General features: G+C 36.8%; 1 protein-coding gene and 1 pseudogene across 45 annotated transcripts in view; both read right to left on the bottom strand.

The window, feature by feature from the left end:
* The window catches only part of Abi3bp (ABI family member 3 binding protein), a 233,367-nt gene that overhangs the window by 138,163 nt on the left and 68,438 nt on the right, over positions 1–26,766 (bottom strand). For all 45 annotated transcript variants that reach the window (XR_013436924.1, XM_078044323.1, XM_078044324.1 and 42 more), the window contains exons 3-4: positions 20,363–20,431; positions 15,970–16,102 (exon numbers count right to left, since the gene is read on the bottom strand). Coding sequence is in view for 44 of the 45 variants with exons in the window: in XM_078044323.1 (XP_077900449.1) it covers positions 15,970–16,102; positions 20,363–20,431 (202 nt within the window). In the remaining variant the exon portion in view is untranslated. The remainder of the gene's footprint in view (positions 1–15,969; positions 16,103–20,362; positions 20,432–26,766) is intronic.
* On the bottom strand, positions 595–15,542 carry LOC101977480 (origin recognition complex subunit 2-like; annotated as a pseudogene).

Genomic DNA, 26,766 nt, shown 5'->3' with positions numbered 1-26,766 from the left:
TTGTTACATTTATCCCCTTATCCCAGTGGTATTACCCAGTCACCCCCTAAATATGTATCCTAAATCCAAAAAGAGAAAGGTAGATGACCTACTTCTTCTCCATCAGACCTTTTCTTAAGTTATTTCAGAAACAGCAAGAAATGATCTGCTTTCTCTACTCACCTGTTCTGAAATACAGAACACACTTACATAATACCCATCTTTGAACTTCTGTGTCCTTGAACAAGCACATTTGCAAACAATTAGCTGAATATTAAAAGACCCTCAAAAATTAGGAATGATATCTCCAGTAGAAAAGAATTCAAAAGCATCAAGTTCCAAATAGTCCCTGAGCACACTGATCATTTCAGCAAAAAGCCTCCGGAGAGGTAATGAGTGAACGGCACATTCTCTCCAACTCAAGGACCACTGCATAGTACTAGAGATGATATAACGGTCTGACTAAACAAAAGGTGACATCCCCCCTTCCCAATGTTAAATCTTATACACTGGAAAAATAATCTAATGTTGTATGTAAACGCAACACTTTTGACTAGAGGAGTGGCGGCTAGGCACAACTGCCCTTGCAAGGAAGGATCAGAGCAAAGGACAGCTTTAAGCCTTGTCTTCATTTTCCAAGAAATCAGTCAATGTTCCACTGTCAACAGGAATTAATAAATATTCCGCTCTGTCAGTTCTCTTTGTTTTTGTAAGTTTGTGGTCCCTGAATTCCATTAAGTGGGCCAGGAATGTCACACACTATTGACAAAGAATGCCTCCTGACAGTGCTGGTAAAAACCTGGAAAAGAAAGTCCAATGTATGAAGGGTTACCCTGGTTATCCAGCTGGTACTTTATTAGTAGCCAAAAAGTAAATCCCGCTTAGATTGGGGATATGGCTTTGTAAAACTTGAGTCAGGGAACCAAGTGGTAGAGATCCAGATTGTTTAACCAAAAGAACTTTCTTATAGGAGGTTTCTTTAGTATAAAAACTGTATGTAAAAACCACAACTTCTGGGAGAGGAGTCCTTGTGTTTCTCCTTTGCTAGCAAAGCAATAAACCTTTTTCCTTTATCTCAAAATCATGTCCTTGTTATTGGACTGGCATTGGGAATAAGGACAGAGTTTTGGCAACAAATTGGCAACCCAGATGCGACTTGAGAATAGTCCCAGCTCCAGCTTTCTTGGGCAGGCCTGACTCTCTAAGAAACCCTACTTCCATGCTGAGGATGCAAGGTGGCTGGTGAACTTGCTGAGAGATGAGTGAGTTTGCCTGGGTTGAACTAAGGCGCTAATCCTGTGAGTAAAGGAAGTGACTGAGAGACTATCCTAGCAGCTGTCAAATCTCCTTTTGCTTCAGGGAACTCCTGCCTTCTCTTCCTGAATGGTACAGGTTGCTCCATCATGATCCATTTTGAGAAAAAGGAAACTGAACTCAGTAAAGTTGCAACACCCTTGGCCATCTGGTAAGTCCCCCAGTGTGCACACCCAGACCCTTGATTCTACCCATCTGGTTCCTCTTTCTGGGGACATCCATGGCACCACTGGTGCAGGTGTCAGGATTAAGTGGGACTCTAGAACCTACATATGGAGAGCCAAGATGGTGGGTCAGAAGGAGGCATCATTCTGTGTTGCTCTGTGACCCAGGTCTCAACTTGTGGGAATACTGCTTCTCTGAGAGTGATAGAGGACTCCTACACTGCTGCTCTCATATAGAAATCACCAGCACTGTGCCTCTGCACAGGGCCCCAGGCTTCAGTGTTAGAGCAGGACTCCAAACTCCCGACTTCTAGCCCACTCAGGGTTCCCGAGGGCTTTAGCAGGATCACCGCATCAGCACCAGAGCAGAATTCCCAGATACCACTCCGTTCCCATGCAGGACATTCAGCTGCTACTCTTCTACAGGAACTCCAGCCGCCACTACCCTGTGGACCCCCATCTACCAACATGGGAATCCCTTGGTTGCCTCCATCTGGTGACTCAGCAGCTACTGCCATAGTCCCCTACACGTGGTAGTCTGCTTGCACCTGAGGACATCTCACAGGTTCTAAAGACAACAACGTGCAACACTTCACGTCACAGAGCTCATCTCTGAATACATTGCACAATGCCATTGCCTGGCTCACCCCACTCTGGCGCTGGAAGTGGCCCTCTTCCATCTTGGGTCACCTTCCTCTCTATCTTTGGTGGGGGCAGCTCCCAGATTGGAACTTCAGCTGGCCATACACCAGGTTTCCAACTCCCCCCTTTCCCCAGCAGGGTACATAACTGCCCAACACATAACAGGTCTCAGTGGGACAGGTGCACAGTGCAATCAGGGAGCCACCCACAGGAGGCCTGTGAAAGAGGTCCCTTAAATGGGAACTAGTAAGGGAGAAGGGGAGGGTGCAACAGTTTGGAGATTAACAGAGAGACCGGGAACTGGGAAATTTTCGGGCAACATAGGAGATAGGACACAAAAAGAGACCCTTGAGGTGCAGTCTCCTTTTAGGAACTGGCAGGTGCCATGCCTCACTTCCAGGTGTCCTGCACCAGGACTAGCCTTCCCACCCTGGTTACCTTCACCATACTGAAGGCAGAGATACCAGCTAACAACAGACAACCCCACCTATTGGTTGATAAGGGAAGCAGAAAAGATATGATCTCTAACCAAAACAATTAACAGTCCTGGCTTCTTACTTGGAGATTTTTTTTTCTCCCCTTCTATTCTCCTGCTCTCACATCGCCAACATATGTGAAACCAAGTACTTTGCATGAATCAGTATTTCTGAGGACTGGTACATCTGAATAGCTAAAGTTAATCAAAAAGGATAAAGAAGGACATTTCATACTGCTCAAGGGAACCATGCACCAACAAGACATAACAATTATAAATATATATGCCCCAAACAATGGAGCATCTATGTTCAAACAAATTCTTCTCAAGTTCAAGAGTCAAATTGACAACAACACAATAATCATGGGTGACTTTAACACAGCTCTCTCACCATTAGACAGATCTTCCAAACAAAAGCTGAACAAAGAAACTATAGAACTCAATAATACAATCAATAACTTAGACTTAATTGACATATATAGAATATTTCATCCTTTGATAAGCAAATAGACTTTCTTCTCAGCAGCACATAGATACTTCTCTAAAATAAACCATATAACATGCCACAAAGTAACTCTTAGAAAATACAAAAAAGCAGAGATACTACCCTGCATTTTATTAGATAATGGAATAAAATTAGAAATCAATGACAAAATAAAAAATAAAAGCTACTCCATCATCTGGAGTCTAAATGATATACTACTGAATGAACAATGGGTTGCAAAAGACCCAAGGAGGAGATTGAAAAATTCCTAAAGGTAAATAAGAACTTAACACAACATATTGAAATCTTTGGGATACTATAAAGGCAGTACTAAGAGGAAAGTTTATCACATTGAGTTCATTTCTTAAAAGAAGAAAAGGTCAACAAATAAATGACCTAACATTAAATCTCAAAGCCCTATAAATAGAAGAACAAATCAACACCCAAAACAGAAGACAGAAAATAATTAAAATTAGAGATAAATTGAAACAAAAGAAACAATTAAAAAAATTGACAGAACAAAAAGTTGATACTTTGAAAAAAATAAATAAAATTGACAGACCCATAGCTACACTAACAAAGAGAAGGAGAGAGAAAACTCAGATTGCTAACATACATGATGAAAAAGGTAATATCACAACAGAAATATTAGATAATTAGAAATAATTTTGAAAACTTGTACTCCAATAAAATAGAAAATATCAAAGACATCAATAGATTTCTCAAATCATATGATTTGCCCAGATTGAATCAGGATGACATACACAATTTAAACAGACAAATATCAAGCAATGAAATAGAAGACACCATGAGAAGTCTACCAACCAAAAAAAAAAAAAAAAAAAAAAAAAAGATCAGGACCAGATGGATACACAGCTGAGTTCTACAAGATCTTTAAAGAAGACTAATACCACTACTCTTCCATTTATTTCAGAAAACAGAAAAATAGGCAGCACTTCCTAACTCATTCTATGAAGCCAATATCACCGATTCTAAAACCAAGCAGAGACACATCAAAGAAAGAAAACTTCAGACCACTATCTCTAATGAACATAGATGCAAAAATTCTCAATAAGAGTCTGGAAAATCAGAGACAAAAACATATCAAGAGATAGTGTGCCACAATCAAGTGGGATTCATCCCAGGGATGCAAGTTTGGTTCAACATATGAAAACCAATAAACGTGATTTATCACATCAATAGACTTAAAGAATCATACAATATCTCAATAGACACAGAAAAAGCATTTGACAAAATACAGTGCCCTTTCTTGTTCAAAACACTAGAAAAACTAGGGATAACAGGAACATATCTCAACATTGTAAAGGCTATCTATGTTAAGTCCCAGGCCAACATCATTCTAAATGGAGAAAATTGAAAGCATTCCCTCTAAAAACTAGAACAAGTCAGGGATGCCCTCTTTCACCACTTCAATTTAACATAGTTCTTGAAATACAAGCCAGAGCAATTAGACAGACAAAAGAAATTAAAGGGATATGGACAGGTAAAGAAAAACTCAAATTAGCACTATTTGCTGACGATATGATTCTATACTTAGAAGACCCAAAAAGTTCCACTAGAAAACTTCTAGAACTACTATATGAATTCAGCAAAATAGCAGGATATAAAATCCACACCCATAAAATAAAGGAATTTCTGTATATCAGTGACAAATCCTCTGAAAGGAAAACTATCTCATTTACAATAGCTTCAAAAACAAACAAACAAACAAACAACAACAACAAAAAAACACTTGGGAATCAACTTAATGAAAGAAGTGAAAGACCTCTATAATGAAAACTACAGAACCTTAAAGAAAGAAATCAAAGAAGACCTTAGAAGATGGAAAGATATACCTTGCTCTTGGATAGCAGAATAAATATTATGAATATTACCATATTACCAAAAGCAGTATACAGATGTAATGCAATTTCAATCAAAATCACAATGGCATTCCTCATAGAAATAGAAAAAGCAATCATGAAATTCATCTGGAAAAATAAGAGACCCAGAATAGCTAAAGCAATCCTTAGCAAGATGAGTGAAGAGCCAAAAGTCTTCGCATATGTCCCCAAGAGTGATTTCTGAAGAATCTCAGCTAATTCTTAACAGGAGACAGAAACAAAGTCAGTTTTGACCAACTTGGTCTTAAATGCCTGGCAGGTAAGTATAGCCTAAGAACAGTCCTACATGGACATTTAAAAGGAAAAACAATGTGTGTTTTTTTAATGTATCTTAAAATGTGCACTTCTGTCAGTCCTACCAAAAGTAAATAAAGTTGGAGACTATAAAGAAATTGTTCTTGTGAGGGAGTGCCTAATAATAAAGGACTCTAGAGTCACAAGTTTGTCCTGAGTTAATTTGAGTATGATCTCATAGACCTACAAATCTTCTTAACTTCCTACATTGATAAACTCAATCTGTTTTTCACTGATATGATTATGAGTTACTGTCTTGATGGTTTTCAGAGACTGGCTGAAGTATCAATTGATTTATGCTAATTGTCCAAAAAAGTAATACTTTGTCTTATTTATTATTGTGTTAGCATTATCCCTGCCCTATGTATGCCCTGTCCAGTCATCTGCCATCTGCCACTATGGACCTCTGGATTGCTCTGATGATGAATAACCTTAACTGTCCATGCCTCCCCTCCACCTCCCAATAGCAAATAAGGACTTTGTGTTACTTCCCCCAACTTTGCTCTCTTTCCACAGTAAGAAGCTTGGAGACATCATTGCTCAGTTTTCCGTAGAAATGAAATGTAGAAATTGAAATTGACAGTGGGGAAATGTAACACTGGTCCATTTTATGCTTTGAATATAGCCCTTGCTGCTCTGCCACTGCAATTTATTTTTAAAATGAACATGTTACTTTCTCTTCCTCTTTCCCCACTCCTCCTTAATCTCTCTCATTCCCTAATCTTGGGGGAAACAGGATTACCTTTCTTCCCTGTGTTAGGCAGATTTATCTGTTCTCAGAGTACACACTCACCATAGGAACAAAGTAATCCAGACCTTAGGGATGGTACCAGAAGAGCTCAGAAATGATTATCTCCCAAATTAACAAGCAAATTACAACTCCAACAGAGAACAGGTGGAATGTAGCCTTTGAATCACCTCTTTAAAAGACCCATATTCCTGCTGGTAGTATCACAGCCTTTGGGACAGGAATCCTATGCGTTTCTCCTTTGCTAGAAAGCAATAAATCTTTTTCACTTCTCTCAAAAAAACCAAAACCAAAACCAAACCAAAACAAAACAATAAAACACTATATGTAGTAGTTTCATACCAGAGCCAGTTAAAAAGACTTTGCTTTGCCTGATCCCACATAAGAGGTACATTGAGGTGAACAATAGATGCAATAAGGTGTATGTTACATAAAGATGATAACTATTCAATTATTAGCTGACTCTTGTCTCCTCTCAATAACTAGCTATCCAAATTGTGGACAAAAAAGGAAGAGTTTCAAAGAAGAATCTTCTTTAAATTTGTTTATTATCCAGTCTAATTGGTCCAGTATACTTTGGAAAGTACCCATAATATCAAGGACTTCTTCTGTTAGAGAAATCAATATTTACTGATTCCAGAAAAGAAGCCACTGGTGGCAACATGAATGGAATCTTGCAGCATAGTGGTTCAAAAGCTTTCTCCTAAATCTTACAACCCAAACCATAAAGCACAATGTGGAACCCAAGGTATAACTACAGCATCTATTTATGAAATAATTTCTTATATTATTGATTTAAGTTCAGCAGAAAAGGAAGAAGAAACTTTTTTGAATAAGTTATGCAGAGTTTGCTGGCCTAATTTTGCTCTCTTTAGCTTCTATAGTGTTCTATCAGAGGAAGGGAGGGAATGCATTTGTATATTCAGCCTACTTTACAAAGCACTGACATTTCTGGAACTATCTATCAGAGGTTAAAACTTTGAACTACTGTGAGCTTCAAAATATTCTCTACTGTTACTTTTTTAAAATCTCTTTTCATTTTCTTAGAAGGTGTTTTTTTGTAAAGAGGAGCTGAACCTACTGTATTCTGAGGTTGAATTTTTTGGCTGAAAATGACTGCGTTAGTGGTCTCTACATATTCCAAGCAACCTCTTCATCATCCTTTGAGTTGGAAGTAGAATATTCACTTTCACTGTCAGAATGGAAACTTGGTACTATTAATGTTTTTCTTAGACTATGGAGTAGTGTTCACAGACATTCACTTTTATCATTGTTCTTTGGCTGGAAGTTGTCTGAAGCAGAATACCCCTTGCTACTTTAAGGAATGTTTATCCTCATTTCAGGATCATTCTTCACCTGAATGAAATACTTTTTCTTGTTGTTTTGCTAGTTCTGAAGCTAACTTAGCCATCTTTTCAGAGTGTTTTCTCTTCTGAAAAAAAAAAGAGTCATTTTTTCAAGGACTGACTCCTATAGCAGAGTCATTTTTTCAAGGATTCTTGAACATTTCTTCCCGAAACTTCCAGAGTTCTGATTCTTTAAGACTTCTTGTTCATTTTCCTCCAACTCACATTGTGACTTCCTGACTAAAGAAGTGGGGCTTGCTTGACTAAAATCTGAGCTCGCTCCTTCTTTAATTTAGTTCCTTTAGTGTCTTCTTTTCCTTTAATTCCAGTTTACTCACCTTTTAAGCTACCATATATTTTGCAGCTGGAAAGTTTAGACAGAGTCATGCTAAGTCTCAATGTAAAATGAAAATGTGGACCCCTTGTATAAAAGTATTATTAAGGATTTTAAGACAGTGACAATAGGGTATTAAAACAAACTTTGGCCCTTCTAAGTGAGGGGACCTTGCACAAGCTTTTGCACCCTTGGAGTCAGCAGGGGGTTTTCAGTTTAATAAGGAGGGAGGGAATGCATTTGTATATTCAGCCTACTTTGTTTCTGATTACAAAGTACTGAAATTCCTAGAATCATCCATTAGCTTGCTTCTTTCCATTAAAAGCTGCTCTCAGGGCTCTACTCCCTCTTCCAAAATAGTAGATGGCAGACAGAGGGAAGGAGGCTGTTCTAGCCAAAATACTAACTGCTATTGGTAATAAATGTTATAGAATACAAGCCCTTTGTGTCTTGTGAGTCAAAATATCAACAGTGATTTATGAAATACATTTCTTGACAAGTATCTTACATGAAGTTTTTGTTTTTTTATCCCTGCCCTGGCTCTTACAAAACTTTAGAGAAACACTGAGAAGCTAAAATCAGACCAGATGGGCTACCACATGTATGCGTCTCTAGGATGAACATATTGCTGAGGACTTAATTGCTTGCATGATCTGGGGCCCCATTGCAAACTAAATTACAAAAGGCCAGAGTCTAGGCTTTCCAATAAACTTGATTTCATATTGTCTTCCTGTGAATAAAACAAGACAGAAATATTCTGTGCTTTTTAAAAACCCTAAACTTAACCGCATGTTTAAACAAATTTCAGCCTGAAAATTTCTTTAATTTCCATCAAAAGGTTCCCTCCTACCAAATGGCAGGCAGCCCTTCCCTTCTTCAGTTGCATTCACCCTGTCAACATTGCCTGAGTTTGTAATTGTCAAAGGAAGTCAAGTTCTGAATTTTAAAGGAGAAAAAAAAATTTTTTAAATTTAAAAATGGTTCCATGATAATAAACTGTGCTTTATAACCTGTGCAGAGAGTGTTCCATAAGTATTTGTAGAATGAATAGAATGGATATTTAGTTTCTCATTGGGTCATTTAAATATGAGAATGTAAGAGCTCTAACTGGTCAAAGTTTCAATCACCAAAAACCACCCAAACTAACAAATAACAACAAAAATGTGATTTAAGCCATTAGGTCTACAATTATATACATATAATTGACAAACCTTTATTTTATTCATTTATTTATATGTGGTGCTGAGAATCAAATCCAGTGCCTCACACATGCCAGGAAAGCACTCTACCATTAAGCCATAATCCCAGTCCCTTCAATTATATTTTGCAATGTGTTATTCATTTTACAGGGTTTCATTCACCAAAATGCAGCCTTCTTACAGAAACCAATGCAAGCTGAAGTAAAATTTGCAGTGTACATTTGCAGAGCGCTTAAGATTTTAATTTATTTATTTCAGTTTATTCATATAATAACCCCTGAACAGAACAAGAATTACTATAGAAGCAGAAGAGAGGCTAAGTACCTAAAATCTGATAATCAGTGAGAAAGCCAGGTACATGCTGTTTTCTTACTCCTAATACTTTTCGATTTTCCAGGGACTCTTTCTCCTCTCTGCTTGGCAAAAGGAAATGGAAAAAAAAAATACAAAACATAAAATAACCCCAAATGGAAGCACCGCAAAGGGATTAACATTTAACATAATTCAAGGCTCTTTATTGCTTTACTGTGTTCTTAACCTATAGTCACAGTCTTATTGTCTGAGGATATTCACGATCAAATGTTAGTTGCACCTAATTGTTTTGTGAATGATTAAATTTGGACACTACACAGAGGCAACAAGTCTCTTAAAAATACAGACAGCATCCAGTGAACGTCATTAGACCAGACCTCTGGAAAACCTGCCTCCAGCAACTTGGATGTTCAGGATAGAGCATTTCATATCCTAATGAAGGGGTAAGAGTTGGTGGAGATAGTGTCTACTTCAACAGGCATTAGTCTCAGTATAACATTAACTATTATAGCTTTAAAGAATCCATAGAATGTAATATAAAAGGCAGGGAGTGATTTGACCAGATTACTAGTCAATTACATGTTAGTAGCATGACTTCAGGGAAGTATCTTTACTGACTTACACATCAATTTTCTGAGAAGGTGATTTGGACTTTTCAGATCCTTTGTTTATAGAAATTTATTCCAGCAATATATCAGACATTCTATTTAATAAAGTACTGAGACAGAGGTAGAAAATGCAGCTAAATTTGTGATGAATTATACCCAGTAGATAAATTGAAGAACATCAAAATAAATTTAGTCTATCTACAAACTACCCGACCTTATTGTATGTTACTGACCATCTTTTGGGATGGATGAATAAATAACGTGTGTGTGTGTGTGTGTGTGTGTGTGTGTATAATTTTGGGGGGCCAATGCTTATGTTTTGATAAATTAGCTATTACATTTTCTAAAACATCTATTCTATACATTTTTAAAATTTCTTCATGTCAAAGGACACTTTCTAACACATTCCATTGTCAATGTTCTTGCTTCTTATTTTACTAATCCAAACTTTTTCCTCACCCAGAAGCATAGCTCAGATATGTTTTGAGATGTGCTTTTTGAGAATGTCTATGTCCCCTTTTATCTGCTACAGGGAATTTGATAGAGATTTCTCAGCAGATGAATAAAGCTGAGCAATGAAGACAGAAACTAGGTTTATTGGGAGTGGAAGAATTAGAAATCAGAGGGAATGATCTTACTCAAAGGGCAGTCCAGAAATGAGACAGCAAGAAAATGAATCATGGAAGAAACAAAAATGAAAAAAGGAAATAGTTGAAAGTTTATTTGTAAAAAGAATTGATGAGACCAGATCTTTATGGAATATGAGTACCAAGGAAAGGGAACATAAAAATCAAAAGTAAGTTTTCAAATGTGAGAAGAAAGTAAAGTGATGGTAAAATTATTCTTTTAATAGTGTAAAAATATGAACTTAGTTTGAGTTTGATGTGCTGATCATTGTTCCTTAGTCTTCTAATGAAAATATTCCACAGTAACCGAAAATGTAGTCTTATAAATTTGAAAATGGGTCCTAGTCAGAGTTTCAGGTTTGGTAGTCACTGACATCCATGCCACTCCTCCTGATCTCATAGAACAGCAACATTAGTTACTGGTAACTTTTTAGAAAAGCAAAATGTTGAGATCTTCCCCAGGCTCACTGAATTGGAATTTGCATTTTAACAGGGTCCACAGAAAGATCTGTACACACAAAGTTTGAGAAGCAGTGCTTTACCTAACAGGTGATAGTTAAAGACAAGGCATAGGTAAGGGGACATGAAGATAAGAGCACCAAGGACAGAACATTATTTCACATTTAGTAGGTAGGAAAAGAGGTTGGCAAAGGAGAGAAGGAATGGTTAGAGGAGCAAGAAGAAACATGTCCAAGAAAGAAAGAATTCAGGATTGAGGGGATGGCCATCAATTCCACAGAGAACTTAAGAAGGGTAATAGCTTAGAAAATTCTACTGGATTTAGCAGTGAATTGGTGACCACTAAAAGTTGTTTTCATGAAATGGTAGAAAAGGAATGGAAGCCAGGAAAAAGGAATATGTGGGTAGTGTAGAAATCAAGTATGTAGCAGATAATTCAGAGAAGCTTGAGAATTAAGGGATTGAAAAGTTGCTTGGAAGACATGAGATCAACAGATGGTTTTGGTTTGGGTTAGGGAAATCTTGAGTATGCTTACAAGTAGAAGGCAAGACACTAAGGGCAGAGAAGGGGTAAGAGAGAGAACAGTGAGGAAGAAAAGGCTCGTGGGAAGAAATGGAATCAGAAACACTGTCTTAGGTCAAAGATGGGTTCCTTGGAAAAAAAGAGAAGTGAGGTAGAGGTAAAGATTAATTTAGTACAAATAAAAAAAGAGTAAGCTGATGGTGGATGGTCCAGATTTCCTCAGTTATAGAAGCTAGGATGGACTGGGGTAGGAAAATGAGTCAGGGAATGTAGACAGCTTCCACTGAGGAGTGGTTGGATTAGAATTATTAGTGTGGAAATGGTGAAATGAATATAGATACTTCTCAAAAGAAAAATAAATGATATGGGACCTTTATAGACTGTATCAGATGAAATGTTAAAAGTGAGTAAGTCCTCAAATTAGGGTAAAGGAATGGAACTTCCCCAAATAATAAAAAGATAAATGAAGTTATCAGTTCAATTTTGTCTTGTAGAGTTTGAGGTAATAGTGATATGTAAAAGTTAAAATGTTGATATCTCACTGTGTATTTATTCAACATGTATTTACTAAGGTCTATAATGTTCCAGACTCTGGCATGGGGACTGGGGTCAATAATAGGCAAGATGCACACAGTTCCTGCCCTCACAGAACTTAAATTTACACTACCCCACAAATGGATAACAGACATCGGGCTCAATCAAGGGAGACTTCAGCATTGAAAATACCCACTTCTTTAAAACTTGGGAGAAAAAATAAAAGGCAAGAACAGACTGCTCTGGACCAGCCAAAAAGGAGAGCCCTCATTCTACATTAAGAGGAAATAAGCCCAATATGAAAGTTTCAGAATAATGTGAAAATGATTTCTAAACAAGTTATAATGCTTTAATAAATTGGCAAAGGAGAACTAAAGCAATCTTGAAAACTTTAACGAGTTGGAAACATGGGAAAGAAAAAATAAGCTATTAATGGTGACATAAATTTCTGTTAAAAACATATTTTATTCTTCATCTGGGAAAGTTTGGGAATATTTTTTTGGCCTTAGTCATTTTGGGGACAAATGTGTACACTCTTCCATTTAAAGCCCATTAAGAACAAAACCTTAAATAAAGCATATCACCTCTCTCCAGTGTGGACTCAAAAAAGAGACCTAAAACCATGGAAGACCCATATGGAACCCATGCAAATAGAAATAGAAATGCACCACAAAGATAAAATGATTTCCATTAATACTTCTGTGCTTAAAACAAAACAAAAAAAAGCAGGCATTTTTCTCTTTGGAAACTTACTACTTATGAGTTTTGATATAGAACATCCAAAGTCAAAGGACAAAGGAAAAACTTTTCCAATATATCATTTGCATAGGATGAAGAAGGCTATACAGACCAATGTGAAATGGTTTATGTAAATCAGAGACTTTACTGAGGGTTCCAGATATTTGAGTTCAGTGGCTTAAAAATGACACCACTTGGTGTTCCTGTGGTAAGCCAAAGGCATTCAGATTCCAATGGTTTTGTAAGAAGATATTCCTGAAAGAACATTTCAGCTGTGTAATCTTCCAATTTTCAAGAAATAGTCATCCCTTTTAGTTATTATTGCTTATTGTAATTTACTGGATTGGTCTGAACTCTAAATTAAAAAAAATCTATGTGAACATGTGAAGGTAGATATCACCAAGTCTGCTTTTAATTACACTTATTTACAGTTATAGTGGATTTATTTGGGTGTTTAGAATATGCACAACATTTCCAACACTTTCAAATAAAGTCTAATAGTTTTTCTCAAATATGCTGAGGACTCTAGGTGTCACCTCTTTATTAACTCTACTAACTTGGGAGAAAAGAGGCTGAAAAATGAAATCTATATGTACTCCAAAGGTTTCTTTTTAGTTATGACTGTTTTGAAATTCACTAATTTATTGAATTTCAAAAATTTTAGTTACAGGGATTATTGATTTGGAATATTGTGATTTGATGTGCCTGGCTCCATCTATTTTATGAGAAGGGAAGGGCCACAGGTGTGTGTGGGGGTGAGGGTGAGATGTGCATATGGTCTGTGTAGCTTGGGCTTAGAGTCGAGTGCCTATGTTCAACACTCCACCCCATTTGTTATCTGTCCTCACTTCTCTGTACTCATGTCTCCCTGTGCTGTCCAACTTTGGCAACCTCTATCCATCAGGACCACTCATCAGATAGAATCTTTCCTGGAAAGGTCTGTCGGACCAAGAGAAAATGAGAGAGCGACTTGGAATCAGGGAGGACATTTTATACAAATAATGTTTATGAATTTTTCAGGTTACCAAACCTGTTGGAACAGGCTCAAAGATTTATCAAGCAAATTAATGGTTCAACTCAGGTTGCATTTTGATATGAAACTATCAGATTTCCTCCCTTTCTTCTTCCTTTCCTCCCTCTTTTTCTTCTTTTCTTTGTCAAAGGAGAATTTTTTTTAATACAGAGAAGATAAAAAGCAACCCCTAAATGTTTATTTTCTCAGCATTGACATCCTGGAATAACCCACTAACAACTGGAATTATCTCAAGAAAACATGTGCTTTCAAGAGTACATTTTCCAAGCAAAATAAGACATGAACTTAGTGGTGGGTAAAATAAGGAATATTTCAGATTTTTGAAGCATCTCAAAATTATTTTTCAAAATATTGGGTTTTGGAAATATCTTCTGTGTGCCTTTTTCCAAATATTTATCTCTTGAGAACCATGAATGTATTAAAAAAATTTGATTTTTTTTTACTGTAGATTTCCTAATCCAAGTCATGTGAAAGGTACTTTTGAGAACTTATAAACATTTTAAACGCCTCTCTTTTAAGACAAAAATAAATAAAACCACAAAAAATATACACATGGTTAAAAAAAATAGATGAAAAAGTACTCATATCCTTGGTGCTAAGGAAGTACACATCAAAACCATAATGAGATGCTACTTCAATGGAATAGATGCCGCAAAAAATGCTGGCAATGCAAAATGCTGGTGTCAGTGCAGAGCAACAAGAACTTGTATATTGCTTGAGGAAGGGAGATGGGAGATCAGACCAAAAAAAAAAAAAAAAGTTAACCTAGCAATTCCCATTCTATGTATTTATCTAAAAGAAATTAAAGTATATATCCACAAAGTCTTATACAGTAATGTTTATAAAATCTATATTCATAAAATCCAATACCCAACACAATTCAGATATCCACCAGCAAGGGAATGGATAGTCTAGAAGATACGCTAGAATGGATAGTCTAGAATATTTACATAGTGGAGTAGCATTCAGGAATTAAAAAAAGGAATGACTGATTGATACCTATGATGTCATGAGTAAATCTCAAAATATGCTGAATAAAAGAAGATAGGGAAGACCTTCCCATACTATCCAATGCCATTCATATGGAATTTTAGAGTAGGAAAACCAATCTACAGTGATAGAACCAAATCAGTGACTGCTTCTGGAGGGAGGTGATTTCTAGGGTGATAAAATGTCCTATTTCTTGTTTTATAAAATGAATGGTTTTATGCATTTATAATTACTCAAACATACACATAAGGTCTGTGCATTTTACTATGTTTATACCTCAATTTTTTTTTGTTTAAAAGGGGAGTAAAACTTTGCAAATTTGAAAATCAATTTGTACTTAAAACAAAAAAACTTAAATATTCTTATTGAAGCTTAAAAATTTGAATGTTTGTTCAATTTCTGAATGTTGAAACTAATGTAGTAAATATTTATAATAAGCAAATGCCATTTTGTAAGCAATTTAGCATCATAATTCAGTGTTTAGCATAGTGCCTGGTACATGAACACACAGTGCTAAGTATTCACACTGGATGGAATGATGAATAAATGGCAGTGTTTTAAAAATATGCTTGATTTTTCTTACTTGATCTGCCAAAGATAGTGGCTCTATCCCCACTATTTTTTCTCTACATATGTCTCCCCCAGGTGTCTCTCCTGTTTTCTAAGCCAGGGATTCTAAACTTCAGTGGGCAGCAGAATCATCGGAAAGGCTGTTAAAACACAGGTGGTTGAGCCCCACCCTGAGTTTCTGATTCTCTTAAATCTGGAAGGAAACCTGCCATTTGCATTTGTGACAAATTCCCATTTGTGGCAATGCTACTTGTTTTGGGGACCATCCTTTGAGGGCTACTGTTTCAGGCACTTCTTCAAATATCAGAGCAAAGATCCAACCTTCCCCAAGCAACTTTCCAAATTTTTAGTCTCTCCTAACTATCTTCAGCCCCCTCCTCTGAGCTTTATTGCACATATTATTGCTACTGTCCATTTGCTATTTGGCTCATTCCCCCATGTACTTTCTATTTGGGATGAAACATACATCTTTGTGCTTTCTGCTCAGGGAGATCATAACTCTCAAAGGTGGGGCCCCTGACTTAATAATCTGTGTTCCCTTCACACCTATAATGATAGTACATCTAACAGGTGATAAGTAAGTGCTTATGGTCCTGGTATTTATATGTTCTTCTACAGCATGTTCAAATACTATTAAAAGCAAGTGCTAATCTTCAAATTAAAAAACCAACATTTTTCATTTTGATGAATTACCTGTCATTGGGACAGTGACTTGGCAACGTCCAGTCATGGTGTGGATTAATGAGGAAACCCCAGGACAGGAAGACTGAGCTTGGTGTCAGAGTGCCAACCACCAGCTGCAGAGGTTTGCGAGAACGACTTTTACCTATGAAAACAGCAGGCAAGTTAATTATGGAAACATTTAGTGTACTTTTTATTTGAGTAAAATGCATGAAGATGACTTGGTAAGATAATTTTTTAAAAGTGTGTGGAAACATCAAATTCTTTTCACATAGCTCACACATTAATCTTTTCCATGAATTTTAGCATGATCAAATGAAAATACCCTTTATCAGATTTATGTGCATGTGTATATGTATGTATATATGCAAATATATATCTGTATACATATAAACCATAACCAACCATACTAATTTTTTATTTTTTGTGGGTCAAAATTCCTTGGTATAAAGTTTTTAAAACCATGTTTCTAAAATGAGTACCTAAATGGAAAAAGTCCACACATTTTCCATAATACTGGAAGAGCAGGAGTAGTACAGGAAGCACAGTTGTTTTGATGGGAATGGGACTGATTGGATTTGCGAAATGCCAAGAATTATACTGATGAATCACTATATATTCAAGTACGTGGGTAGGTAGGTATTTGAAACTACAGTAATGAGAGAAGAAGAAAGAAACTCAACCATGGGACCAATACTAGTTCAATCAGGATAAATAAAATAAAGGAAGCCTAGTAAAACTACACAGAATGAACATAAAAGATGCACCTTTCTATTCCCATTTAATACCCATTTATTTCATGAGACTGTTTCATTTGCTATAAGGAAGAACTCATATTATTTTAATCTAATGGAGCCAAACAGCAAAATAGCCTTGTGACTTTTATTAAGGTGAGTAGGAAGGTACCCCTAATCTGAGCCTGTTGATGGTTATCTAAATAAGATACTTTTGAAAACTGTGTAATTCATATTGCTTTAAGTTCTGTAATTGTTAATTTGGCAAGAAACCTTTTGAGTTCAGATTATATATAAACTACTGGTAGCAAATTGCCTTAGTACCTGATAGTTGACTCTTTTTACTTTTTACGGATTCATAAAAATTGTACATATTTATGAGATCCCATGTATTTCAATTCTTGCATACATTGTGTAATGTTCTAATAAGCATAAACCTATCTCTTTAAACATTTATCATTTCCTTATGGTAAAAACATTCAACATATTTTCATCCATTTTTTTATAATAAAATTTATGTTATTTGCACTTTGTCATCTATGATGGTATGGTTTGCAGAAGTCTCTCTCAATGGTCAGTGTGCTAAAGGCTTGGTCCTCAGCCCACAGCACCAATAAAAGTTAATGGAGGCCTTTAGCTACCCGAGGGTGTGCTCTTGAAGGGACCTGTGGGACTCTAGTCCCTTCCTCTTTCTCTTTTTTATCTTCTGGACCGGAGTTTACCAGTTTTGCTCTGTCATACATTCCTGCCATGATATGCCACCAGAGCCCTAAGCAATGGGGCCAACTGATCATAATCTAAACTGTGAGTCAAATGATCTCTTTATGAGTTAGTTACCTCAGGTATCTGTTACAATAACAGAAAACTAACACATACAGTCGCCTGCTAGGGTTTAGATATTAGATGTCCCCCCAAAGCTCTTGTGTTGTGAGACAACACAAGAAAGTTTAGAGGTGAAGTGGTTGAGTTTTGAGAGCTTGAACATCCTCAGTGCATTAATCTACTCATAGGTATTACCTGGGCGGTTACAGTAAAGCAGGGTGTGGTGGGGAGAGTTGGGTCACTGGGGGCATGGCTTTGTGGTATGTATTTAATCCCTGGTGAAGGGAGTCTCTCCATTCCTGATCGTCATGTCCTGAGCTGCTTTCCTCCATCACACCCTTCTGTCCTGATGTTTTGCCTCACCATAGGCCCAGAGGAGTAGAGTTGGTCATCTATGGACTGAGACCTCTGCAACCGTAAGCCCCAAATAAACTTTTTCTCCATTAAAATTGTTCTCGTCGGGTCTTTTTGTCACAATGTTAAAAAGCTGACTAAAAACATCTCCCTACTGTGCAACAGAACACCAGAACTTTCTCAACTAGGATACTCTGTTTCTTAAAGATGTTTAAAATACAGTATAAGGATAGTTATCATTTCCTTGGTTGCAAACATGCATTTATCTTTCTAGGTAAATATTTTTCAGATCCACCTATAATCATACTCATATGATAGTGATTCAAATGGTCCATGTATGACCTCCAAGGAGGGCAGATGAAAACCTTGACTAAGAGTGGGTCATAAAGAGGTTGAAAAAGCCTATAGATGATTCCGATATTATTTATTCCACTTCTAGGTTGATTTTTACTAATGCAACATAACATTTTTGTATTAGAAAAAGTAAAGGCCAGGAAAGGATCAAGTGTATCCAAAGTCACATGGAAAGCAGGATCAAAACTCAAATTTAGGTCTCCTTGATCATTATCTAGTTTTCTTTTTACTACACACTGGTTTAGCTCACCATGTATAAAGAAAATACTATGTAGAGATGGAATATAGAGTTTTCTTTCCCCAAGGTAACCTAAGGCTTGTATGACCCATCAAATAGTTACTTAACTAAGGTTAGATCTTAATGCAAAAATGATTAAATAATTCAAATTTATGTGGTAGATGCAAATATAAAACGAGAAAAAGTTAATCCATTAGTTATTACATCACTCCCAAATGCAGATTACAAAAACAAAAACTATATCCACTGCCTAAAAGGAAAGGTGGAGTATCACATCCTGAGCAAGATGAAACAATTTCCTGAGTTAGTCATAATGAAGTGAAAAATAATGTCTAAGGCCAGTTTCATAGAAACCTCAAAATGAGATGAAGTTATAAAGTGCTATTAAGATGTGATCACTTTCCTTTCTATATATTTTTTATTTATAGTATGATATTTGTATCAGTTCAATAAATACACATATGAAAACATATTCCAAGGAAACATAGTTATGAGTTTTTATTTTCTCGTTCAGCATTTTGAAATATTGGGAGAACAATTATTTTAAAGTGTGTGAAAAACTGCCTGCAAAACTCTCAGCAACAAGTCAGAAGAAATGACTGAGATTTCCCTTTGGCTTTGAGATAATAAAAGAGGCCAGGATAATATTTCATATTTCTCAAAATACTTGACCATTCAAGGCTGCTCTTAAAAGAAAGGGAAATCAAGGAAAAGAAGAGGAGGGAATTGTGGTAATTGATTTCTGGCAATCATCCCTGGGTTGCAGAGTTGCAAAGAGCCCCAGTGTTCAGTATAATTAAATAGCTGAATGCTTTCTTCTGTTTTATCCCTGTAAAAAATATAGCAAGCAAACAACAACAACAAAAAAGATCTTTTTTTTCTGGGTGATATCCAGTGTTCCATAAAAAAATAATAATAATTATTTGGATAACAGCTCACATAAGAAAAACAAAGCAAAACTTTGACAAACTCTATGGAGATAGGAAGATGCTGTATCAGATGGAAAAATTATATTACCGCTTCTACCACCTTTTCTTTCAGCAATTCTTCACTTATTTGATCTGAGAAGCCTTAGTAGTTAAGTTAGACATTGGACACTTCTAATCTCTCTTTTGTCATGCAGTAAGTGTCTTGTATTTATTCATATGTCACCTACTTTCCTGATTCCAATCCTCCCACACTTAGAAATTTGGGTGCTGGGGCTGGGATTGTGGCTCAGCGGTAGATCGCACATGCAAGGCCCTGGGTTCTATCCTCAGCACCACATAAAAATAAATAAAATAAAGTCTTAAAAAAAAAGAATGTTGGGTGCTGTTGTTGCTATTGCTTTATGAAAGGTGTTGTTCTTCTGTTTGAATACAAAGAAGAGGTTTAGAAGGGAGAGAGAAAGAGTAACTAAAACCCAACTTCAAGTCCATTCAACACATGTACAAATGAGTTATCCTTTTGAAATGTAAACAGTCTCCTTGAATAAAGATTAGACATAAAACTTTGCCCTTGAAAGCTGAAAGGCATCATGGTGGGCAAAAGTGCTCATGTCACAGACAGAATAAGATTAATAGGAGCTAGCCTCTGATGAACAGAACAGGACCTGTCACTATCTCATTTTATGCTCTCTACAATCCTATCACACAGCAGAACACAGGTGTAAAAAGGTTAAGTATCTCTAACTCCCTGCTGCTTGTAAGTGATGCTGGCACAAGATTCCCAGGCAGCTTCTACCACTTAGCTAAGCAACTTCTCCAACAGGGTCACCTGTGGATCAAGGGATTTCATCTATCTACTCCATACATTCCTAAGACATCTCCAAGGCATTTGGCTTCCCTATAGGGAAAAGAAAAAAGAAAAAATGAAAAGTTGTGGTCTAAAGTTAATAAAAGAAAACCAATAAAAATAACTATACCTGAGCATGACTTCTTTTGGCTTGGAGGGGGAGCAGGTCGTACAACTATCAGATACTTGGGCTCTGCATCTGGAAGCAAGAACATAATTTATCAGTCAAATCCTTTAAGCAGCTGCATTGGAGAAGCACACCCACGCCCTGACTTAGCATTCCTGGGAGTTCATGACCCTCCATAACCACAGCAACAGTGAATGAGAGGACCCCGGAATTCAGAAAGTTAATACTTCCCAATAAGCCCATTGAGTTTTTAAGATGAAAATTAAATTCAGATTTTTCAAAGCCAAATGGGCAGGAGCAGGAGAGAGGTCTTTAAAAAAAAATGCTAGAGATAGATATTATGCCAATCAATGGCCATATTGCCTTCTCTCTATAAGGAGATTTTTAACAAGTCAGATCATGTTCATTCTGTCAGCCCATGCTTCACAGAGGGGTAGCCTGATGCTCTAAAATAAGAAGGAAAGTAAAAATTGCATATGACATGTGGGCCTCACCTATTGTATGGTCTGAAATTCCTTGCTTTCATGGGAACTTGAATATTTATAATCCCTATTTTTTGTCTGCATAACTTTTCATACTATTTTCATATCTAACCAGTTCTTTCTTTCTTTTTTTTTTTTTTGGCAAGGGGAACAGGGATGGAACTCAGGGGCACTGAACCATGGAGCCATATCCCAACTCTATTTTGTATTTTATTAGTTACATCTTTTTTGGTGATCTTGACTCTCCATCCAAGAAGGAGGTGTTTCGTTTTGTGCAGAGCTGTGCCCAGGCTGTGGTTCCTTCTTATATCCCCCTTGTGAAAAAGCACTGTGATGACTCATTCACCTCCCCAGGAGAAGCTGTGGCAGCAGCTAAATTGCTGAGGCTGGCTTTGAACTCGTGATCCTCCTGCTCAGCCTCCCATGTCACTGGGATTACAGGCATGTGCCACTGTGCCCAGCCTAACCAGTCATTTCTAATAAACATTCTTTAAACAAAGTCACAATTTACAAGTTGGTATAATTTCCACATGAAAAAAATGTGTCATTAAAATATGTTAATAAAGAAGCTTTTAAAAATATTTAGGTTTTAACAAAATTATGTTAAAGCAATCAGTATGTGCTAACTCAAAAGGGACTAATAATTTATCAAATATTCTTTTTTTAAACTAATGCTTCCAAGATGAATGGTTGGTGAAACATGAATAAACCAAATGTATCTAAGGCACACAAAATCCACTTTATCAGCAGCTCTGTTGGATTAACTGGTTGATGAGTATTATCTACAACATCTCTTCAGGAACTCCAGACCTTAAAATTCTTTCTACACTAAATTTCATTTGGATGCTGTGGTCAACCAGGGTTCACCCCCTCTTGCTTAAGCAAATCTCAGATCTTAATTTTGTTTTCATTCTGGATTTAAATATTTCCCCTCTATGAGTATGGATCAGAGGCCTTCTTGCTCAGATTTGTCCAGAACTGACTTCATTTTCAGACAGAGAACCTGGTAACTCAACTGCTTTTAATGACTTGTGCCTTTGTCTTTTCCTAGACACCTCCAGAGCACCATCTGCTATAACCTGCCACAATAACCATTAATGTAGAAAGCAACCCAGGCAACCTCTCTAACTCACCTTAGGATTGTGTTTGTGTATCATATAGTTGTCTCATGAATACCACACAGATGAAGGAGTATTCATTCTCTTCCAGAGTCCCATGTTTTTGGAATTCTTGCTTATTGGGGCTCAGGTATTAAGAAATTGCCATGTACCAAGTGCTTTCTATGTGATGGAGACTGTTGAGAACTTTACATCCATAACTGAATTACTCCTCATGACAATGATGTCAGGGAGGTCACTGAGGCAAGATGAGCTTCACAGGTACAAACACAGTCATGGGACCCATCCTCATAGGGGCCCATGCTTTGCTTAATACCCCATCGTCACCATCTGGATATTCTCAATACTTTCATCTATGAACTTGTCTTTTGAAAGTCAGATGAGACCATTGAGCATGCATGTGAGCACAGGAGACAGGCACATGTGTCTGTGAAGTTTTGCCTCTCCATTTACACACAGAATTCCAGGTGCTTCACTAGCATAGTATTCCCAAAGATCCATAGTATGCAGAATTCAACAAGACTTGAAGTAGAATGAATGGGACAAGCATGTCACTTCTCTGGCTAAGGAGTATGGAGGAGCTCACGGAGAGCTCTGACATGCCACACTATCCGTTTGGGTATTTGCTTTAAGTGGAGAAAGGAGGCAATGGTGTTTGAAGAAACACAGATGATAGACGAAGCCTGTCATATTCCTTCTCACTCCTATTACTTCTCTGTGTTAGACAACCACTTGTGCTGAAAATTATTAACAGAAAGGAAGGGAAAGTTAGGGCAGTTTGTAATTTCTTTTCTATTTCTCCTCATCCATAAATCAGAGAGAGAGAGAGAGAGAGAGAGAGAGAGAGAGAGAGAGAGAGAGAGAGAGAGAGAACATTGGTAGAATGCACATGTAATGAAAATTAAATAAAAAGTTGAATTAGTTTTGTGCAGCATTTTCACTAGTCTGGCAGGAAAGAAATACATTACATGCAGGATCTACAAAAATTGTGCAGAACAGAAATGGAAATGTTGTTTAGTTGTTTAATCTTCTTGTGTCTATATTTCTGATGAAGCACAAAGAGTCCCACAATACACATATGTTGGAAGTATTTAATGAGCACTGAGCCTACACATGCATGCAGGTCCTGACATCTGTTCCAATTTGTAATTGGCAGTAACAGCCTATGCTTTATGCAAAGTGACTGTGAACATAACAATTATTTTGAAGTTGCTCATGTAATCATATGTCTTAGATCATAACACAATCTTTGGCTTCTGTATTTGTTTTTCTAGTATTTCAAGACTTCTAAAAATTTTTTAAGCACAATTAACTAGCTTGCAACATTGCACAGGCTTAACTAGTAGGAATGAAAATTTAAGATAACTGTAGTGTACACAAATTTTTGTAAATTGGCATTTTTAACATATGCCTTCTCTAAATGAAGATATACTAGATTTTGGCAAAATTTCTGATAAGGCCACAATGTATATATTGTTGCTATAAGTCTACACATCTGTTTAATTTGTTTAATATTGAAAATGTCCTATGGGAGAGGATAAGACAGTTTTCTGTTTAAGGAAATCAAACACTAATTGAATCCATTTTCCACTTTGAGGTGGTTCTGCTCTGTACAGAATGTGTTTATCTTCTTCAATCATAAAACAGATTTTCCTTTTCTTTCAGAGAGGATCTCAAATCAGAGAGGATTAGTAATTTGCGGTTTCAAGTGAGTAAATTTACTTTAATACAGTAGTGCCTATATATAATATATTATACTTAATTACATAAGAAAAATATAAGTTCTCCAATAAATAGACACAAGGCATAAAAGCGCCCTTCCCAATTCCTTTCCTTAGTCCCTGAAATCATGAGGTTTAAAGAGGCACTTTCCAGGTAAACTAAAGACAGTCTGGCTTGCAATGTCTTATAACAGATCAGATCTGTTGAGACTGAAGGTTTTACCCTGGCAGGGGAGGGAAGAGATTCCCTCTGCTGAGACTATCCTGCTTTAAAGATCTAGGTCTCTTTAAATACAATCAAGGTCAGATGACCTTCAAGACTCAGAGAAAAGTTTCAAGAGAAAAATATATTCTACCTTGGCCCTCAGCCTCTTAAGGACTGTAAACACTTTTAGGGAGTAATTATTTTTATTTTTGATAAAAAGTGTGATTATTCCTATTGTGATTTAGAGGTTGAAAAAGAACACGCCTGCTGAGTCCCTCGAGGAGAAGAGACAGCTCTATGTGGGTCCCAGTGGAAAAGGCTAGAATTGCCTGCAACCCTGATCTCCTTGGCTGGCAGGAATGTTGGAAGCTACTGCTTTGGTGCACACAGAATGGGCGTCCTGAGCTGCCTCACAGAAGACCAATAAGGAGAACATTGGGCACTGAGCCAGTGGGCTGCTCATAAGAAGGCCTTCTTTGGGGATCTGTGCCATCCATGCTGGGATTCTGGCCAGCAGGCACCTGATCAGATGGTGGAGGGCCCGCACACCTGGGGCTCAGTACAAGAGAGAGGTCTCCAAAAGGAACCTACCCTGAGTTTCTTAAACTGCATGTGAAGTTTCTTCAACTGCATTTGGGTCATACTTGTTCCCTGGGATTTTGAAAACTGGGAAGAAATGGAGTCCTAATGAAAATTTAATTTCATACTAAAGTGGCAGGTGTGAGTTTACTGCTTTGAATTAGATTCAGAGATATAAAAAGCAACACGGTTAGGTCTAAAACCCAAATGGTAATTTGGCAATATTGAATATAAAGTCATTTTATGAGAAATGGCATATGAAAAATTCAGAATTCTATTTCATTGGGTCTAAAACATACTTTTCCCACAGCTGTGAACACTTCTCCAATGCATTTTAAAATTGATGGTCTCTGATAGGGTGGAGGGTGCAGTTGGCTGGGAGAACTATTTCTAAAAGACTGCAAGACCAGTATTCTTACTGACACTGAAAATGATACTGTATGGAAAGGCAAGGAGATTGGTAACTGTGTCAAACAGAGAGGAGTTGAACTCTCAACCTTTCCTTTCCTTTATTGTACTTTTAATGTATTTTTTAAAGTAATAGATATCTTCTTCCCATAATTCAAACCACACTCTAATCATGAGAAAAACTTCAGATAAAACTAAATTGAAGAACATCACTAAATGCCTAACGAGGATCCCTCAAAACTTTCAAGGTCATCAAAAACAAGAAAAGTTTGAGACACAACTATTAAATGTAATGTGGTAGCCTAAATGGTATTCCAGACAGGAAAAAAAAAAAAAAAGACCTTAAGCGAGAACTAAGGAAATCAAATAGAATACATAAGTCTGCTAATAATGTATCATTAGATCATTAATTGTGATAAATGTACCACACTAATGTGTTAATGATGGATGAAATGGGTATAAAGTACCAAATTCTCTGCATTATCTTTACAGCATTTCTATAAATATAAAACTTTTCTAAAATAAAAGAGAAATTTGACAAAAAAGAGTAAATAGATAAGATGAAATTTATACATTGATAATTTATAGGATGCTTTTTCAGTAAGTACAAAATAAAAGCCCTAAGGGATATGAAAAGTGTCATTTATTAGTGGCTTTATTAATTCTTAGTTTATGTAAAGTAGTGATATAATTTAGTTAAAGCTACTTTAGAAATTGATGTAATAAGGTTAACTTTTAATTAGAAATCAGTGTAGCTCGCCATAAAGCCCATAGTAAGAATTAAAATCACTCATAAGACTTGAAACAGATCATGCTTGTGAAAATCTCCATAGCAGTAATAGTACTACTTCTTGTTTGTATCTGTGTGATCACATGCCATATTTAGCTGTAATCCAAACTGAGTGGGTATGATCCAATTTTGAGGATTCTATCTCTTAATACTTAGCAGACAGCTTCTGTACTGAGCTGAGAACTTGTTGCCTACTTGCTGGGTCTGAGAAAAGGGACCTAACTGTGGCCATGGAGCAGACAAGCAGAGAAAGCCCCGCCAGGGCCCTTGGCTCTACAGTTCTGCCTCAGTTGCCTGTCTAGCTGCAGACGCATGCCCTGGCTTGCTGCTCCATGAGGGAAAGAGGGTGAGGGAATCTTCCCTAAGAAAGTGTGTAGGAGAGGTGGGCAGTGCTATGGGGAATTGAAAGGTTAAAAAGTGTAAAATACTACTTGTATCTATTCATTTCTTGAAAGGTTACTTACTGGGTATTTCTAAATTTCAGGATGGTGACCAACCTTGTTCCCCACCCACCCCACCCATTCTTATATTCTGGTGACAGAGAACTGAGCAATAATAACGAATTGACATCATGACAGCAAATTGGTTTCAGCAATGGGGTGCAAATGATTCATATTTAAATTGTAGTCCACAATCATCATGAAGCCCAGTTACTGGAATATGACAGCATCCCGTAGTGTTGATAGGATAGATGCATCATTCCACAGGCAGAATCAACAATAGCACAATTAAACCTACCACAAAATACATCGATAATAATTATGTGACCCTAAAGTAATTACGTATGCAAAGACTAGAACAACAGCAATTGATAGTCTCAATCCAAGAACATCACTGATTCCTTTTTAGGAAGGCAAGTGTCACTTTTGGAAAAACAAAACAACCAACCACGAGTGGAGTATTTCTCTAGAAAATTGTGGAAATCCCATTGTCTGCTTGGGCATATGCTAAGTTGCAGCTTTGTAAAGTCTCATGGTTGCCAGATGTTCAAGTAGAATACAGAATAGCATAATATTATTGCTGCACTAACTCTACTATGTTTACTAAATTTATGAATAAAACTTTAGTATTTTTTAATAAATAAATTAGTTTAATAGCACACAT

Source organism: Ictidomys tridecemlineatus, chromosome 3 (genome assembly GCF_052094955.1).
Source record: "Ictidomys tridecemlineatus isolate mIctTri1 chromosome 3, mIctTri1.hap1, whole genome shotgun sequence".
NCBI lineage: Eukaryota > Metazoa > Chordata > Mammalia > Rodentia > Sciuridae > Ictidomys > Ictidomys tridecemlineatus.
This window is presented reverse-complemented; position numbering and strand designations above follow the sequence as displayed.